The sequence below is a fragment of the Hypanus sabinus genome, chromosome 9, assembly GCF_030144855.1.
Source record: "Hypanus sabinus isolate sHypSab1 chromosome 9, sHypSab1.hap1, whole genome shotgun sequence".
Classification (NCBI taxonomy): Eukaryota; Metazoa; Chordata; class Chondrichthyes; order Myliobatiformes; family Dasyatidae; genus Hypanus; species Hypanus sabinus.
In genome coordinates, this window is record NC_082714.1 from 4,837,833 (window position 1) to 4,858,109 (window position 20,277).

The following is a 20,277-nucleotide window of genomic DNA, read 5'->3' on the forward strand; positions in this document are numbered from 1 at the left end:
GAAAAGATTTTGGGGAAAAAAAATAATTTGAAGTAAATAAGTACACAGGAATTGGATAAGTATGTTTGTGGGTAGGAGCAAACATGAATGTATTAAGATACAAACACCTATGATGGAAGTTACCCAGGGTTACACACATTATTTTGGACAAGAAAGAAATGGATGATAAGAGATACATGGAAATTATTATTCAACCACTATTATTACTAATTTTTTAACAATTATTGTTAGTTTAATAGTGTGGAATTACAATTGCATATAAATATATAGTTAAATGCCTAATTATTTTTCTTTTAATATCATCTCAGTGTGTACTTGTGAATGTATAATTATATATAGATTTATGCAGATATAAAAAATGGAAAAGGCTTTATATGTAAAATACTTGTGATTGCCTTATCCCAAATAAAAATAAAATTTAAAAAGAAGTTTCTATATAATCATCTCTATCAGTGCACGGGTGGTGGGGTGGAGATACGCCTCTACTAAACAGAGATGTAAGGCGCTCCTTCCCTCCACTCGCCTGCAGGCCACCCTTGGGCAAGGTGTAGCACCTGTTTAGCCCCCAATCAGGGTCACGTGAAGGAATGGGAGGTGGTGGAAGTCCTGGTTATGCGACCACTGACGCCAGTCAGATGATCTCTGAAGAGTATTGATAATGTCGAGGGTCAGCTGTCTTGTAGACACTGCCAGAAGGCGGCAATGGTAAAGGACTTGTGTAGAAAAATTTGCCAAGATCAATGGTGGTCATGGAAAGACAAACACTGCGAAGGGGTTTCCCACAGGTAACAATCCCTTGATCACCAACGTCATACAACACGATGATACGTGGAATCCTTCAATAATTTTTTCCAGTTTTAACTCTTGTCTGAGACAACCACAGCTGCTTTTTGTTTGTTCGTTCTTTGTTCTTGCCATCACTTAATAAAAATGGCCATAACCGCTGAGTTTTATGCCTCATTTGTGACTTCTGCAGTACGCCTGGATCAAGATCACCAAATTGATCGCGCAGGTTTGGGTTAGGTGGGGTCTGAGAAACAACAGACGACTTTCCAAGGATGTAGAGCAAGAGGGAGCGAGAGTTGGACAGTATTGGCTGCAGGAGACAAAGTGGCTCTCCTACCTTTGACCCAGAGTGTGCGATAGTTCCCAGATTCTGAACGAGTTCGTCCCTGCTCATCCCGATGCCCGTGTCCTGTCAGAGTGAATGACGTGTTAACGGTCTGAATGCAAGCACTGCCCCTGTAGACACTGGTGAGAGAGAAGGGGGGTGGACGAGGCGAGGACGGTTGGGAGACACTGGACAGTGGGAAGAGGATTCACAGCTCAGATAGTGTTTTAGGTTCGTAGGATTGGTTTTGTGGATAGTGTGGGGAGTCAGGAGTCAGATTAGGGAGAGTTAGAGGTTGGGATCAACCATCAATAATGGGTTGGGGTCGGAACACTCCATGGTCAAAGATCCCCACGGCGGATGTCAGGCAGCAGGCACCGAAAACAAAGACCAGCGAAACCCATCGACAAGGACTGTGACCCTCCACTCCCATAATTCAGTGAGTCCTGGGGTCGGGAGTCCAGAGGTCAAGGCCTGAAGATTGAAGCCTCTGTAAGTTTGGAGGTTGGAGGCCCAGGTATGGCCTGTACTTGGGAGGAAGGATTGGGAGTGGGGAAAAGGCTTATTTTAACTGTTGCTTGTATTTTACTGCCAAACATGCACGATTAATGAAGGGGGGAGGAAGAGAGGGAGAGTGGGAGGGGGGAGAGAGGTAGATGATAGGGCAACATTGCCAGTCAGTGGGATGAGATAAAATGCAACAGGAGGCCAAAATCAAAAAGAGAGAAGAATACAGGACTGAAGTTGTTATATCTAAATTCACACAAAAAAAGTATACGGAATAAGGTAGATGATCTTGTAGCAGAGTTAGAAATTGGCAGGAATGATGTTGTGGGCATCAGAGTTGTGACTGAATGATCATAGTTGGGAGTTCAGCATCCAAAGATACACATTGTATCAAAAGGATAGCCAGATTGGCAGAGGGGGTGGAATGGCTCTGACGGTACAAAATGAAATTAAATCTTTAGAAAGAGGTGACATAGGATCAGAAGGTGTCGAATCCCTGTGGGTAGCTAAGAAACCGCAAGGGTAAAAAGATCTTGATATGCAAATAGTAGCCAAGATGTGCGATACAATTATAATGTGAGATAGAAAAGGCAGGTAAAATGAGCAATGTTATAATAGTGATCAGGGACTTCAATAAGCAGGAGAATTGGGAAAATCAGGTGCAGGGTCCCAAGAAAAGGAATTTGTACAATGCCTACAGGATGGATTCTCAGACCAGCTTGTTGCTGAGCCCACTGGGGGAATGGCAATTCCGGATTGGGTGCTGTGTAACAACCCAGATTTGATTAGGGAGCTTATGGTAAAGGACCCCTCAAGGAGACAGTGATCTTAATATGAGATAACACACCTTGGTAATCTGGAAAACACAGGATAGATACATCCAAAAGATACAGATGTATTCTAAAGAGAAGATGTCAAAACCAAACACTGACAGTGGTGCCAAGGAAGCAGGGTGCCTGCAAAAGGGCATAAGCAGATTGGGGGAATGAGCAAAGTAGCAGATTGAACGTAGAGTAGGAAGTACATGGTCATGGGCTGTGGTAGAAGGAAGAATGGTCTGGACTATTTTATAAATAGGAAGAAAATTCAAAAATCAGAGGTGCAAAGCGACTTGGGAGGATTCACTGAAGATTAACTGATGAAGACAAATGTGATCTTAGTCTTCACTTTGAGAGGTCTAGAATATAAAAGCAAGGATGTAAAGCTGAGGCTTCATAAGGCAGACTGCATTTGGAACCCTTATTTAAGAAAAGATGTGCTGGCATTGGAGAGGGCCCAGAAGAGGTTAACAAAAAGATTCCAGAAAAGCAGGTGTTAACGTAGGGGGAGTGTTTGATGGCTCTGGGCCTGTACTCACCGGAGTTGAGAAGAATGAGAAACCTATCGAATATTAAAAGGCCTGGACGTGAAGAGGAATTTTCCTGTAGTGAGAGTCTAGGACCAGAGGCACAGATTCAGAATTGAAGGACATTCATTTAGAACGGAGATGAGGATAAATTTCTTCAGCTAGAGGGTGGGGAATCTGTGGAATTCATTGACTCAGGCAGCTGTGGAGGCCAACCAATTGGGTATATTTAAAATGGAAATCAATAGGTTCTTGATTATTCAGGGCATCAAAGGTTACGGGAGAAGGCAAGAGAATGGGGTTGAGGAATAATAAATCAGCCATGAAGGAATGGCAGAGCAGACTTGAGGGGCCAAATGGCCTAATCTGCTCCTATATCTTACAGTGGGGCTTGACATATGGTGTCACTTGAGGGCTGCCCCCAGCACATCCTCAGGTTGTGTTGGTTGTTAACACAAATGGGGCCGGGGATGCTTCAATGGACATGATGAAATGAGTTGGACCAGGAGTGCTGGGGCAGTCCTCACCTGAATGGTTAGAGTTCCCTTCTCGGTGTTAGTCTGCAGGTGAATCTCCAGAGGACCCTGCTCCCGTGTACTGCTCAGCATTCTGTGACGAAGCTTCTCAAGGGCATCGCTCCCATTTGATATCAGCTCTCGAATGAATACCTGTGATTGTCAGTGGGTTAAAGACTCGGTCAGGTGGAGCAACAACAAAATCCACAGCAAGAAAGCCAGACAAGCCCCGAGAACAAGGGAGGCTCTTACCTCCTTCTCAGAGTACAGGGAGCGGGCCACTATATCCAGAAGCTTCTTTGTCTCGGCCTGAAATTCATACTTGGAAAAAGATCCTGTGGACGAGCCAGGTGAGAAACAAGAGTTAAACAGAGTGACAGAAATTAAAAGCGGGAGGACTGAGGAAGCAGGGCAGTTGCCCTTCCACAGGAAGGTCAAGGAGAGGGTCGGAAGCCATCGGAAAATACAAGAGGGTCTTGTTAAACGAGATAAGCTGGTGGTCCTCTGGTTTGCAGCCACTAACCAGGTACGTGGGTGGAAAACGAGAGCTGGGTAGAGAGCATGCTGACAAGCTGCATCACTGTGACCGACAGGAAGGCTCAACAAGAGGAAGTTAAAACAGCCCAAACAAACCAACATACCCACCAAGGACAGACGTACACAGAGGTGCCAGTAACATCGGGAAGAATCCCACCCACCCTGCTTACAGACTGTTTGTCCCACTCCCAGCAGGAAGAAGGCTATGTACCATTCATTCTAGGACCACCAGACTCAAATCAGTTACTTTCCCCAAGCAGTAAGGCTGATCAACACCTCCACACCCCCAATCACCACTACTTTATCATTTCCTGTCAGTCACTCCTGTGCCTAGTGTCACTTTATGGACATACAACCAATCTCTGTACATAAGCTAGCTGGTGTATTTCTATTTATCGCAGTGTTTTTTTTAGATATTGTGTTCTTATGATTTTTGCTATTGTGTTTTTTTGTGCTGCATTGGATCTAGAGTAACAAATATTTTGTTCTCCTTTACACTCGTGTACTGGAAGTGACATTAAACAATCTAGAATCTCACAGGACAGGGCTTCAAACTCCCACCTTCCACATTCTCGGAGTCGGTAATGATGCTATGCAGGGCCTCTCCCTCCTGAGTGTGCGCTGACTGCGTGCTGTACAGGCGCCAGGACTGGCATCGGGTGGTGGGGACACATCTCCAATGGTGCCCCAGAAAAGCTGTAGCCTGCAGCTCCCAAGTCTCCTTCCCTGCAGAAAGGAACAGTGACAGGATGTCAGTGAGACTGCAACAAAGTGGCAGATGGAAAACAGTACAGTGGATTCCAGTTAATCAGGGCAGCTGCCTCCATGTATTTGGGACAACTCTTAAAGAACAAAAGCATTGAGAAAATAGCCAGGATTCCCTTTGTTTATTTGGGACACCGTGCCACTTAAATGGAACAGGAGACTGCAGCCAACCAGCTCCTAACAAGCGCCCATCACGTGCACTTGCATGACATTAGACGCTACTGTGCTTCCACTGAACATCAGTTGTGTGTGCTTGTGTTCAAAAAGCAGTGATTTTTGTCACTGATTGTTGGCGAGAAATAAGCAGTAAGACAATTCAGAACTGTTGTCAGAATGGCACCGTGTTCTGAGATCCATTCCAACTTTACAGTATATTTTGATTTCTTTGATTTCCTTCGCATTTCTTGTTCAAGCAGCTGATAGTCACATCAGATACGATAGACTGACTCTTCTGAACATCCGAAAGATGGCATTTACCCATTATGTGCTGCTTTTCCTACTCTGGGATCCCCTGCTTGTGTGATCCATGGGAGACTCATCTCTTACACCACCACTACTTTGAAAGAAGCACCGGCAACCTGGCGAGGCTGAGATGGCGTCCAAATCGATCGCTGCTCCCTAGCATACTCCTGGCTAACATTCAGTCCCTGGATAACAAAGCTTTGTGAACTGAGAGTCAGAATCTCCTATCAGTGGGAAACAAAGGAGAGCAATGTTTTGTGCTTCGTGGAGACCTGGCTGACGGAGGAAATACCGCACCATGCCATTAAGCCCTCTGCGTTCTCCCTGTTCCGGGTAGACAGATTGAAAAACCTCACTGGGAAGAGTAAAAGAGGAAGGGTACGCTTCATAGTCAACAATGCTTGGTGTGACCTGCGGAATGTGCATGCACTCAAATCCTTTGGTTCCCCAGACCTGGAATACCTGGTGCTGCAGTGCAGACCCTACTGGCTGCCTAGGCAGTTCACAGCTGTTATCATTACAGCGGTGTACATTCCACTGCTGGCTGATACTGACTTGGCTCTCAAGGAGCTGTACAAGACCATGAAAATGCTGGACACTGCACACATAGAGGCTGCCTTCATTGTTGCCGGTGACTTTAGTTGAGCGTTGCTGACTAAAGTCTCTCCGAAGTTTTGCCAACACATCCGGGTGAGCGCACAGGCAGACCGCACACTCCATCACTGCTACCCTCCCTTCTGCAAGCACTCCTCCGCCCTCCATTTGGAAAATCATGCCACTCCTCCAGTTTCTGGTGCCAAAGTACCGGCAGAAGTTGAAGCAAGAGGCGGTCATAGTTCAAACTGTCCACTGTTGGTCCAACCAATCAGCCTCCATGCTACAGGACTGCGTCGATGATGTCGACTGCAATGTCTTTCGTGATGAGTTCATGGAAGGGGTCACGAATTTCATCGAGGATGCTGTTCGCTAGAAGTCAGTCAGGGTCTTCCCGAATCAGAGACTCTGGATCAACAGTTCTGTGTGAGCAGCACTGACTGCGCGACAGAGCTTACGCTGCCAGTGACCAACAGGAACTCAGGAAATGCAGCTACAATCTACACAAAGTCATCGAGGCAGCGAAACCACAATATAGAGACCAGATTCAAGACTCAACTCTCCACTGACAACACACACAACTTGTGACAGGCCTGCACACCATCACAAACTTCAAAGTTAAACGCAGTGGAGCTTCCAACATCGCCGCCTCTCTCCCAAATGAGTTAAATCTTTTTGACGCTCGATTCAACATAGCCATTACTGAGCTCCTGATGCAACCGGCACAGCTGTTTCTGGTGGTTGGAGTCACAAAGTGGCGGGAACAGACGGCGTCCCAGGGCGAGTACGGCACAACGGGCAGGTGTGTTTACAGACATTTCTAATCTCTCCCTCTCCCAGTGTAGAGTGCCCTCCTGCTTCAAAACATCCACCACTGTCCCTGTACCTAAAAAGACCCAGGTAACATGTCTGAACAACTGGCATCCTGTCACACTCACCTCAATAATAGCAAATGCTTAGAGGGGCTGGTCAAGGATGACATCTGCGGTATGCTACCACCCACAGTGGACCCCTACAATTCACCTACCGACACAACTGACCAACAGATGACACAATAGCCACAGCTCTACACACTGTCCTTACACATCTAGAGAAGAAAGATGTTTATATGAGAATGCTGTTCTTGAACTACAGTTCAGCATTCAACACTATAGTTCCATCCAGGCTCAACAAGAAGCTCTGGGACCTCGGCCTTGACCCTGCCTTGTGCAGCTGGATCCTGGACTTCCTGTCAGATCACCAGCAGGTGATAAGTATGGGCTCCCTCACCTCCAACCCTCTGACTCTCAACACAGGTGCCTTTTGGGGCTGTGTACTAAGCCCCCTCCTTTGCTCTCTGTACACCCATGACTGTGTCACCACCCACAGCTCCAATCTGCTAATTTGCTGATGACACTGCATTAATTGGCCTAATCTCAAATAATAACAAGGCAGCCTACAGAGAAGTCATCACCCTGACACAGTGATGTCAAGAAAACAACCTCTTCCTCAATGTCGCAAAAACAAAGGAGCTGGTTGTGGATCACAGGAGGAATGGAGACGGGCTCACCCCTATTGACATCAATGGATCTGGGGTTGAGAGGGTGATCAGCTTTAAGTTCCTCGGCATCCACATCACCGAGGACCTCACGTGGTCTCACAACAGTGCCTCTTTCACCTTATATGGTTGAGGAAGTTTGGTATGGGCCCCCAAATTCTATGAACTTTCTACAGGGGCACAATTGTGAGCATCCTGACTGGCTGCATCACTGCCTAGTATGGAAACTGTACCTCCCTCAATCACAGGACTCTGCAAAGAGTGGTGCGGACAGCCCAGCACATCTGTAGATGTGAACTTCCCGTGATTCAGGACATTTACAAGGACAGGTGTGTAAAGATGGCCCAAAGGATCATTGACTCAGATCACCCCAACCACAATCTATTCCAGCTGCTACCATCCAGGAAATGGTACCACGGCATAAAAGCCAGGACCAACAGGCTCCAGGACAGCTTCTTCCACCAGGCCATCAGACTGATTCATTCACGCTGATACAACTGTACTTCTATGTTATACTGACTGTCCCGTTGTACATACTATTTATTATAAATTACTGTAAATTGCACATTTGAGTGGAGACGTAAAGATTTTTAATCCTCATGTATACAAAGGAGTTAAGTAGTAAAGTCAATTCAATTCTTAAATGGCTGTAAGTGAAAATAAAACAATTTCACTTCAACAAGTTAGGAACTATGAAGAATTTGAAGATATCTTCATCGTTACAATGAAAATGAAGTTTTGGAGGATGCAATCATCAAAGGCTTTGTGTGAAGGCCGTTCGTGATCTACACTGGGTGTCTGCACTAATTCTGTTCATTACAGTCAATTGAAAAAACAAGGCAGCATAAACTGGATGAATTCCTCTAACGAAAGGTATTAGGAACTAATAGTTTTATACTACTGATAAGTGCTCTCATTTGCTCTGTATTTCACTTAAATACATAATTTGTTACTCCGTTAAACAGTAATTTGTCTTTTTTATACCTTTGTAACTATTTCCATTAAATTTTGGCTTAATTAGGCCAAAACTTACTGGTTTCAATGTGTCCCAATGAATTGGAATCCACTGTACTGTGTAGGTAAGCGTACTGTTATGCACTTTGGTAGAAGGAATGAAGGCATAAGACTGCTTTCTTAACAGGGAAATAATTCATAAATCAGAAGTGCAAAGGGTTTTTGTGTAGGATTCCTTAAAAGTTAACTTGCAGGTTGAGTCGATGGTAAAGATGTTAGCACATCTTATACGATGTTACAAAAATACGATGTTAGCACAGGTGTCCCTCCCTCCCCTTTGCAAAGGTAGAGCGTTCCTATGAAACTTTAAGCTGTAATGGTGTAAAGCAAAGAACCATTAATTTATATGGGAAAAATGTTAGTAAAAGCGAAAATCTTCTTTGTAACGCAAAAACAGGTTATTAATGTAGGAACAACAACACACACAAAATGCTGGTGGAACACAGCAGGCCAGGCAGCATCTATAGGGAGAAGTGCTGTTGACGTTTCGGGCCGAGACCTCCGTTTCCACTGCACTTTCTCTGTAGCTGTTATACTTTATTCTGCATTGTTATTGTTTTATTTTGCTCTATCCCGATGTAAAGAAAGGACCTGTAAGACAAGCTTTTCATGACATCCTTGTGTCCTGATGAAGGGTCTCGGCCGAAACGTCGACAGCGCTTCTCCTTATAGATGCTGCCTGGCCTGCTGTGTTCCACCAGCATTTTGTGTGTGTTGTTGTTTGAATTTCCATCATCTGCAGATTTCCTCGTGTTTGCTTACTAATGTAGGTCTTTTGTAAAAGTGAAGTGGCGTAAAGCGAACATTCGTAAAGTGGAGGACACCTGCGTTCATTTCCAGAGGACTCATAATCTTGTGAGGAGTTTTGGGGCAGGAAAGGGAGGCGGTGGCATTGAATGATTCCGTGAGGGCATTTTCAGTAACGGGAGAGTCTAGGACCAGAGGATGCATCCTCAGAGTACAGGGATGTCCATTTAGAACAAAGATGAAGAGTAAAGAGGAATTTCTTTAACCAGAGGGCAATGAGTCCATGGAATTCATTGCCACAAATGGCTGTGGATGCCAAGTTATTAGGTATATTTAAGCAAAGATCAATAGATTTTTGAATAATCAGCACATCAATGGTTACAGGAAGAAGGCAGGAGAATGGGGTTGAGAGGGATAATAAATCAGCCGTGGTGGAATGGTGGAGCAGACTTAATGGGCTGAATGGCTTAATTCTGCTCCTATGTCTTATGGAATCCTTCAGACAGCTGGAGGAACCGCTCGGCCCTTCGCAGGATCTTGATTCCACACGACCTCCCCCACAGAAGCTGAGGGTCCTTGATCACCTGGGTAAGTGGGCTGCGGAATGACAAATGCAATTCAATTCGGATAAGTTGAGGTGTTACACTTTGCGAAGACAATGAGGGTAAGTCTTTCACAGTGGAGATAAGATTGCTGTAGGACAGAGGGACATTGGAATACATGCACATGGTTCCCTGGAAGTGGTATCACGGGTAGAAGGGGGGGGGGGTGATGTTGGGCACGCTGGCCTTCATCAGTCAGAACAATGAGTCAAGGAACTGTGAAGTTATGTTGCAGTTGTACAAGGTAATGGCAAGGCTGCACTCAGAGAAGTGTGTCCACTTTTGGTCACCTTGTTGTAGGAAAGATGCCAGTGAGCTGGAAAAATTACAGAGATTTATGAGGATGTTGCTTGGATTCGAGGTTCTGAGCAAGGAAGAGAAGCTGAGCAGGATGAAAACAGTTTGGCACAGACTAGATGGGCCAAATAGCTTATTTCTGCACTGTAACGCTCTATGACTTTTTTCACTGGAAATTAGGACAAGTGATCTTAAACCATCCCAGGTTTTCAGACGAGCTGGAAAGAATTTAATGTGTACTGCTGGGGCAATTTTTTTTACCCGTTAGGTGGCTAGTTCTGTACTTGGAGCAAACTGCCAGAGGGAATAATTCAACCAGGTACACTGACAACATTTAATAGACATGACAGATAGGTACACGGATAGGAAAGGTTTACAGCAAGGGTCCACAGAACCCTCGGTTAACGGTATTGGTCCGTGGCATAAAAAGTTTGGAGACCCCTGCTCCGGAAGGATCTGGGCCAAACACAGGCAAATAAAACCAGTTTCGAGGGGGACCTCGGTTGGCATGGCACGGACCAAATGCCTGCTTCCACTGGAATCCTCCAGAGATATTTTCTGCTCCTGAGTCGAGTGATTCTACTCCCCCACCTCCCTCATTCACCTTCCCCACCTCCAATTCGCTCTCATTTACCGTCCCTACCTCCCTTACTCCCCCTCACTCCCTTAACCTCCTCTATCTCTTCCCCTTCGTCCTCATCCACCCTCCCTCCATGCCCACCCCCCCGGGGTCACTGACCGGCGGTGCCGCTGCCCCAAGGCCCCGGGGTCCGGACCCGGGCCACCCGCCGAACCGCCGCCAGAGCCGCACGGGTCAACCTGCTCTGCGCCATGCTGTCGCGTTACTGACATTCAGGACCTTCCTGGTAGGCGGCGGCCTCGGTCCCACTAGGGCTGCCCGCTTGGCGCCTGTTTGGAAACCGGAAAAATAAATCAGTGAAAAAACCTTCGAACGTCCGACTCTGATGTCCGGGATCGTCTCGGTTTCTGGTCAGTGGAGACCCCAGGTATTGGTAGAGAATCTGGGAATGATAATGCCACTGAAAATCAAGGCGGTTACACATCTCCCCTGCGCAGAGGGCCACTGGTATCTGATGTTACTTTCTTTTATTTGTAAATGTACATAGAGAAAATAGTGAAATGAGCCGTTTGTATCAACCCCTTTGCTCTTCATCATCCTAAGCCTCCATACTCAGATGCATTGAAACATGGATGCTTCACTTGCTGAGGAGTTGACGAGAGTGACCCAAGGCACCGAGGGCCAGACTTTGTGCAGAGGAACTTCCCGGGCTCCTGGCTGACTCACCCCCAACAACCACAATTGTCAGGGTTGTTTTTTTTTAACTTGGGTTTCCTCCGGGCGCTCTGGTTTCCTCCCACAGTCCAAAGATGTACAGTTAGGATTAGTGAGTTGTGGGTAGGCTTTGTTGGCGCCCTAAGCGGACAGAGAGAGCGAGAGAGACAGCAGCCTGTAACATACACTGGCAAGTGTGACTGACATCATCAGACCAGGTTGGTCTCTGACACAAATGACACATTTCTCTGTGTTTCAAAGTTCAATTTATCTAAGTGTATATATGTCACCATATAAAATCCATGAAACACAATAGCATCAAAGAAAGACTGCACCCAACATCACGAACAAACTGCAAATACAAAGGTAAGAAACAAACAAGCAAGCAATAAATAAATATCGAGAACATGAGATGAATCCTTGAAAGTGAGTCTGTAGGTTGTGGAATCACTTTAGTGTCAGTGACATTAAACCTGATCCTGGAGTACTCCTGCCTCTGCTTGAACTCAGCCTGCTGCCTGAGATCTCCCAAAGCCACGGCTTCGTTCATGGGGGTAATTTTGTTACTGGTGTGAATAGCTGATCAGATTTTCTGCAGAGATGAGCCTGGGCAATTTTCCATATTGGCCTGTAGATGTCAGCAGGTGTAAGAAGATTCCTGGTGAAGAAAGTAGTCTGGTGTTAAAGAGTATCCAATTAAAGCACTTTAATTTCAATTAGACCACGAGAAAGACCAGAATGAGGCCATTCAGCCCATCGAGTCTGCTCTGCCATTCTAACATGACTGATTTATTATCTTCTCAACCCCATTCTCCTGTCTTTTCTCCGTAACCCTTGACATCCCGACATCCTAACAGCATCTGCCATAAATATACCCAATGACGGCCTCCACAGCCACCTGTAACAATGAATTCCACAGATTCACCACCCTGCGGCTAAAGAAATCTTTCCTCTCTGTTCCAAAGGGACATCTTTCTATTCTGAGTCTGTCCACTCTGGTCTTAGACTCTCCACATCCACCTTATCGTGGTTTTTCAATATTCGATAGATTTCAATGAGATCCCCTCTCATTCTTCTAAATTCCAGTCAGTACAGGCCTAGAGCCTTCAAACGCTCCTCAAATATTAACCCTTTCATTCCCAGATTAATTCTTGCGAACCTCCTCTGGACCCTCTCCAATGCCAGGACAGATGAGGAGCCCAGAACTGCTCACAATACTCCAAGTGCGGTCTGACTGATGCCTTATCAGCATTTGCATTCTAGTCCTCTCAAATTGAACACTAATATTGTACTTACTTTCCTCACCACCAACTGGACCTGCATGTTCACCTTTAGGGAGTCCCGCACAAGGACTCCTAAGTCCCTTTGCCTCTCAGATTTTTGAATTTTCTCCCCATTTAGAAATTAGCCTCTTTCTTTAATCCTTCTACCAAAGTGCATGACCGCACATTTCTGGACCGTGTATTCCATCTGCCATTTATTTACCTGTGCACCCAATCTGTCCGATTCCCTCTTCTTCCTCAGAACTACCTGTCCCTCTACTTATCTTCATATTGTCTGCAAATTTGATCACAAAGCCATCAATTCCATTATCCAAATAGTTGACATATAACATGAAAAGAATGGGTCCCAACACAGACCCCTATGGAACACCACTAGTCACTGGCAGCCAACTAGAAAAGGCTCCCTTTATTCCCACTTTTTGCCTCCTGCCAATCAGCTACTGCTCTATCCATGCTAGAATCTTTCCTGTAAAACCACGGGCTCTTATCCTGTTAAGCAGCCTCATATGTAACGCCTTGTTAAAGGTCTTCTGAAAACCTAAACAAACAACATCCACTGACTCTCCTTTGTCTATCCTGCAATGACACTCACTTCTGTCCCCCAATACTCAAACTTCTGACATACAGCGTCTGTAACAGAGAAGATTGGCACAAAATATTCACAGTACTAAGTTCCTCCGCCATTTTTTCGTTTCCCGTTGCTACCTCTCCAGCATTATTTTCAAATGGTCCAGTATCTCTTACTCTTTATATACCTTAAAACTCTTTATATCATTGGCTAGCTTACCTTCATATTTCATCTTTTCTCTCTTTATGGCTTTTCTACTATTCATTTTTGAAAACTTTTAAATCTAACTTTCCATTAATTTTTGCACTATTATATGCCCACTTTTTTGCTTTTATACTGTCTTTGATTTCCCTTGTTTCCCATGGTTGCCTCGTCCTCTCTTTAGAATACTTCATCTGTGGAATGCGTCTTTTTTCTGTGCCTTCTGAATTGCTCCCAGTAACTCCAGCCATTGCTGTTCTCCCTGCTCGTGTCCCCTTCCAATCAACACTGGCCAGCTCCTCTCTCATACCTCTGTAATTCCCTTTTCTCCACTGTAATACTGATATATTTGACTTTAGCTTCTCCCTCACAAATTGCAGAGTGAATTCTATCGTGATCACTGCCTCCTGAAGATTCCTTTTCCTTAAGCTTCCTAATCAAATCTGGTTCATTACATAACACCCTATCCAGAATTGGGATCCAGCACCAACTTGATATTTCCAATCTACTTACATACTGAAATCTCCCCATGACTATCGTAACATTACCCTTTTACATGCCTTTTCTATTTCCAGTTGTAATTTGTAGCGAACATCCTGGCTACTGTTCAGATGCCAGGGAATTGTATTTAAGTCCTGTCAGGGTCTTTTTACCCTTGCAATTTCTTAACTCTATCCACAAGGATTCTACATCTTTTGATCTATGTCACCTATTAGGATTTGACTTCACTTTTTTTTTAAACCAACAGAGCCACGCCACCCCCTTTGCCTACTTGCCTGTCCTTTTGATACAATGTGTATCCTTGGATATTAAGTTCCCAGCAATAATCTTCTTTCAGCCACGTCTCAATAATGCCAACATTTTACCTGCCAGTCTCTAACTGTGCTACAAGTTCATCGACTTTATTCCATATACTGTGTGCATTCAGGTTCAACACCTTCAGTCCTGTATGTGTCACCATTTATAATTTTTGTCCTCGTGCAACTCATCCCACTGACTGTGATTTTGACTCTCACCTGCGTGGCCTCGCATACACTGCCTCTGCTACTGTCCCATCCTCAGCCCTATCACTCCGGTTCCCATCCTCCTGGCCAGATTAGTTAAATCCTCCCCAACCGACCTACAAGGATATTGATCCCTCGAGTTCAAAAGTAACCTGTCATTTTTGTACAGCTCATACCTTACCCCGTGATTCAGAAATCTGAAACCCTTGCCCCCTGCACCAGTTTCTTAGCTATGCATTTATCTGCCAAATCATCCTATTCTTGATCTCAATGACATGTAGCACAGGCAGCAATCCAGAGATGACTACCCTGGAGGTCCAACATTCCAGCTTCCTACCCAACTCCCTATATTCTCTCTTCAGAACCTCTCCTCCCTTTTTCTACTTATGTCATTGGTACCAATTTGTACCATGACTTCCAGCTGTTCACCCTCCCCATGTAAAATGCTGTGGACCAGTTCTGAGACACCCCTGACCCTGGCACCCCCAGTACCGCTTCAGAATCTGCTTTCTGCTTCTCCAGCTGTGGAATCCTCTCTCACTGCTGTACTCCTCTTCTCCTCCCTTCCCTTCTGAGCCAGTGCGGTTTCCCACCCCCCAATAACATCCAAAACAGTACACGTCATTGAGAGGAACGGCTGCAGGGGTGCTCTGCACTGGCTGCCCTTTCCCTGTCCCTGTCCTGACTCACCCAGGTACCTGCCTCCTGCAGCTTGGAGGTGGCTGCCTTCTATCACCTCGTCATGTTCCTGTACGAGCTGAAGCTCATCCAGCTGCGGCTCCATGGTCTCTGAGGAGCTGAACAGTTCCATTTAATGTCAGAGAAATGTATACAATATACATCCTGAAATTATTTTTCTTTGCAAACATCCATGAAAACAGAGGAGTGCCCCAAAGAATGAATGACAGTTAAACGTTAGAACCCCAAAGCTCCCCCAGCTCCCCCCACTCCACAGACAGACAGCAGCAAAACAACGAGCCTCTCCCACCCCCAAAAAAGCATCAGCACCCAAAACTCACCAGGCAAGGGTCAGCAAGACTCCCAATAGAGACCATGATCTGCTGTACAACACAAACTCATCGTTCACCAGACAATTCAGCATGCCACAGGCTCGCTCTCTCTCTAATAAAGGGAAAACGAGGTGACCCCTTTCACAGCGAGAGGGAGTCATAACAAAACAGCTCACTGATTTACCACGTAAAAAGTCTATCACACTGCACCCCCCCCCCCCCGTGCCTTGAGAATTGGCAGCAAACTCTCCCCACAAATGGGGAAGGGGAGGAGGGAGAGAGAGAGGGGGAGAGGGATAGAGGTAGAAGAAAGGGGGGAGAGCGGGTGGAGAGAGAGGGGGAGAGGGAGAGAGGTAGAAGAGAGGGGGGAGAGCGGGTGGAGAGAGAGGGGGAGAGGGAGAGAGGTAGAAGAGAGGGGGAGAGCAGGTGGAGAGAGGGGGAGGGTGAGAGGGGTGAGGGAGGGAGAGAGAGGAGAGAGGGATAGAAGAGGGGGGAGAGTGGGTGGAGAGAGAGGGGGAGGGTGAGGGAGGAAGGGAGAGAGATTGTGCGCTCATCTTCTAGGTGGCATCCTTGAGATTTTGAAAAGCGGCCGAGCACGAGTGGGTCCCACTATTGTAAAGATCCAGAAGTAGTGGATCAGCGGAGCACTCAATGTCTCCATTCCTAACCAGCCTCGACGTGGAAAGTACCTTCACAGGGAATCACACACAAAATGCTGAAGGAACTCAGCAGGTCAGGCAGCATCTATGTAGGGGAATAAATAGGTGACGTTTTGGGCTGAGACCCTTCATCAGGACCGGAAAGGAAAAGGGAAGAGACCAGAATGAGAAGATGGAGGGAGTCAGACCCTCCGTATTCTTCATGAATTTGCCACCAGTTGAGACAACAGGATTGTTTCTAGTTTTCGAGTTGTTCCCAGTAGTAAATAAAATATAATCTGGAAAAATTAAGTAATCAACTTTGGTAGAAAGAACTATGCATTTTCACTGTGCTTAGATAACTACGTCGAGTCATAGAACAGACACAGGCTCTTCTGCCCATCTAGTCCATGCTGAACTATTTATTTGCCCATCTCCATCAACCTGCACGCAGACCAAAGCCCCCCACACCCCTCCCATCCATGTACCTATCCAAACTTCTCTTAAATGTTGCAATCAAACCCACATCCGCCACTTGCACTGGCAGCTCGTTCCACACTCTCACCACCGAGTGAGGAAATTCCCCTTAAAGTTCCTCTTAAATATTTCACCTTTCACCCTTAACCCATGACTTCTAGTTGTGGTCTCATCCAACCTCAGTAAAAAAGCCTGCTTGCATTTACCCTTTCTCCTATGCTCCACAGAATAAAGTCCTAACCCATTCAACCTTCCCTCACTCAGGTCTTCAGGTCTCAGCAATATCCTTGTAAGTTTTCTCTGTTGCATCACTACTGTTGCAACTGAATATTCCTGAGTGGTACGAGTATGAACTATCTCCATGAGTATGCTGCCTGTACAAAGTACTCTGCACTTTGTGAAACAGGACGTGTTGCTCACTGACAAATTCCTCACCATCAGAACTATTGGTCTCACGCAACTGCTGTAATGTTGAACTTCAAACATCGAACATTCATCGTTTGACCAAATTCCCCAAGATCCAAATTAACACAAGTCCAAATACCAAAGCATAGGCTAGAGGAGTATTTCAATCAGTTTAAGGTGCTTTTTTTTCTTGTACAGATGACAAATAAAGCTAATCTTTAATCTTTGATCGTATCCTAACTGGAAATGCCAATGCCTGGATGGAAAAGGCTACAGAAAATGGTTCATAGTGTCAAAACTCTCCCCACTATTGAATACATTTACACGGAGCGTTGGCACAAGAAAGCAACATCCTTCACCAAGGACTCTCACCATCCAGGCTGTGCTCTCTTCTCACTGCTACCATCAGGCAGGAGATACAGAAGTTTGATGTCTCAGACCACCAGTGGTAATAAGCAACACTATTCTCCTGCGACCATCAGGCACCTGAACTAGTATGGATAATTTAACTTGCCTCATTTCTGAGCTGACTCAACTTGACACTGCCAAACCACAACTTACGGACTCACTTTCAAGGATTCTACAGCTCATGTTCTCGGTATTTTGTTTACACAATTTGTCCTCTTTTGCAATCTTTGTTTAGTTTTTTGTAAAAGTTATTTTGCTGTAAATGCCTACAAGAAAATTAATCTTAAAGTAAAACACCCTGTGGCCACTTTATTAGGTACAGGATTGTCTTTTGCTGCTGTACCCATCCCCTTCAAGGTTCAATGTGTTGTACGTTCAGAGACGCTCTTCTGCACACCACTGTTGTAAGGTGTGGTTATCTGAGTTATTGTCGCCTTCCTGTCAGCTCGAACCAGCCTGGCCATTCTCCACTGACCTCCTCTTAGGCGTTTTCAGCCACAGAACTGCAGCTCACTGGATTTTTTTTGATAAGTTTTTCACACCATCTTGAGAGATGGTTGTGTGTGAAAACCCTAAGGAGATGAGCAGTTTCTGATCCTCCAACCACCCTGTCTGGCACCAACAATCATTTTATGTTCAAAATCACTTTTCTTCCCCATTCTGATGTTTGGTCTGAAAAATAACTGAACCTCTTGACCATGTCTGGATGCTTTTATGCTTCGAGTTGCTGTCATATGATTGATTAGATATTTGCATAATTGAGCAGGTATACAGATGTACCTAATAAAGTGGCCACAGAGTGTTTACATACTTTGATAATAAAGTTTACTTTGACTTTTGACAATAATTGTTTCTGCTTCTCATAAACTACCTCCTTTACCAGGGAAACACATCTGGATAGGGGTAATGGATGGAATTGTATTTTTGCATTACACACCTGCTACCCTACTTCTACCAATATCAACATCACATACCACAACAGCCTTCTCATCTCCTTTCTGCTCAGCACTGCGGCATCACTGCTGAACTGCTTTTCTACAATTTTCTTTCTCCTCTTGGTGTCTGTATGTTTTTCTAAAATTATAATCACATGTGCCATTTGCAGTGTGCTAGACTGTCTTGCACCTCAGCCCCAGAGGAACACTGTTTTGCTTGGCTATATTCATATATGGTTGAATGATAATTAAACTTTAAATTCAAGGTTCTTGAAGAAGATCCTGGAAATTCTCAGCAAGTGAGGCTGCATCTATGGGGAGAGCAACAGAGGCAGCGTTTCAGGTCAAAGACCCTTCATCAGAAGTTTCACTTGAAAGTAGTTGACTGGTTGTGAATGCCTGCAAGACAGTGAACCTCAGGGTTGTATATGGTGACTTATATGTAATCTTATATTTATTTTGAACTTCTGAGCTGGAGAAAGGATCTGAGCAAAAGTCTTAGGCACCCTAGATTTTTAAAAAATATGGTTTCAGATGGTGTGGCCAGTGCAGAGCCCTGATCTCAACATCATTGAGGCTGTCTGGGATCACCTGGAGAGATAAAGCAAGCAGGACAGCCGAGGTCCGAGAAGAACTGTGGCACCTTCTTCAAGATGCTCGGAACAACCTACCAGCCAATTTTCTTGTAAAACTGCATGAGAACTAAGACAATTGATACAGGTTTAAAGGCAAAGGGTGGTAAAGCTGAATATTAGTTTGATTTAGCTTTTTACTGTTTACTGCTCTTTATAGATTTTTTTATATTTAGCTTTTCATTTAATTATTTTTAACATCAATTTTTTAAAAAATATGTGCCTAAGACTTTTGCACAGTACTGTAGATGGATCTTTTACTTTACCTGTCTATCACATCTGCTGTTATTTCATCCATCTGGGGCTCATCCAGGTCTTTGAATTGAAAATAAAAGAAATATTCAGTTAAGCTAAATTCACTGATAATATGCATAGATATCTAGTGGACTACCGTAGTTAATAAGATGAAGATTTTTGTCTCAGTCACATTTACCCAGGAGCGGTGAACCTATGGAACATGTGCCCATGATGATGAGCAAAAATGTCATTGGTACATGGCATGTAGTACTGTCCCTCAGTTCTTAAAAGCCCTACCCATTAAAAAAAATAGAAAGATTACGTTTACCTCCAAATGAAGCTATGAATGACTTCTTACAACCCAAGAGCAGTGGTATGTTTTCATAGGGAATGTCTCATGTTGACTTGATGGTTGCAAGAACACATGAAATTGGACATTTTGAAATCCTCATTTATTTTAATCTGGGTTTTATATTTTTATTAATAGTAAAACAATAAATGCACGTAAGTAAGCAATAGGACTCTTCTTTTTCCTTGAATAGTCCCTAATTATTGTTAGCTGCAGGGGCTTCACTGAGGCAAGTTGCACAGGTTTTTATAGTGTCAAATAATGCTCCAAATGAACCATCCTGCAAGTTTTACGTTAAAGACATCAGATAAAAATAAACCACAAACTATACAACTGAACTGAGCACAATCTCTTCCAAACACAAGTGATTCTGCAGATGCAAATCATGTGAACAAAAATATTTAACGTGCTTACCTTACCATTCCTGTTCACTATTTAATTGAAATGCTCAACTTACTATTTCCCATTCTGATAAACACATTACTGCCATGCACAACATCATAAAAATATTTTATTTATATTATCTGTATTTAAATACAGCGTGGAATCAGACCTTCTGGCCCAACTAGCTGCACCACACAGCAACCTACCTAACCCTAATCAAAGGACCATTTACAATGACCAATTAACCTACTGACTGGTAGCTCTTTGGACTGTGGGAGGAAACTGGAGCACCCGGAGGAAACCCACACGTTCACAGTGAGAACATACCAACTCCTTACAGATGGTGCTGGAATTTTAATCTGACACCCCCTGCTGTAATAGCGTTGTGCAGCACCTAAATTCATGAAAAGATGAAGGTT

The 20,277-nt window shown here is 44.6% G+C and overlaps 1 protein-coding gene across 1 annotated transcript in view; it reads right to left on the reverse strand.

Moving 5' to 3' along the window:
- Positions 1–10,930, reverse strand: part of trap1 (TNF receptor-associated protein 1) — a 49,412-nt gene extending 38,482 nt beyond the window's left edge. Inside the window, exons 1-5 of the mRNA XM_059978906.1 lie at positions 10,773–10,930; positions 4,577–4,741; positions 3,731–3,813; positions 3,491–3,631; positions 1,124–1,195 (exon numbers count right to left, since the gene is read on the reverse strand). Coding sequence (XP_059834889.1) covers positions 1,124–1,195; positions 3,491–3,631; positions 3,731–3,813; positions 4,577–4,741; positions 10,773–10,866 — 555 coding nt within the window. The 5' untranslated portion in view covers positions 10,867–10,930. The remainder of the gene's footprint in view (positions 1–1,123; positions 1,196–3,490; positions 3,632–3,730; positions 3,814–4,576; positions 4,742–10,772) is intronic.
- Between the last annotated feature and the right edge of the window lie 9,347 nt (positions 10,931–20,277).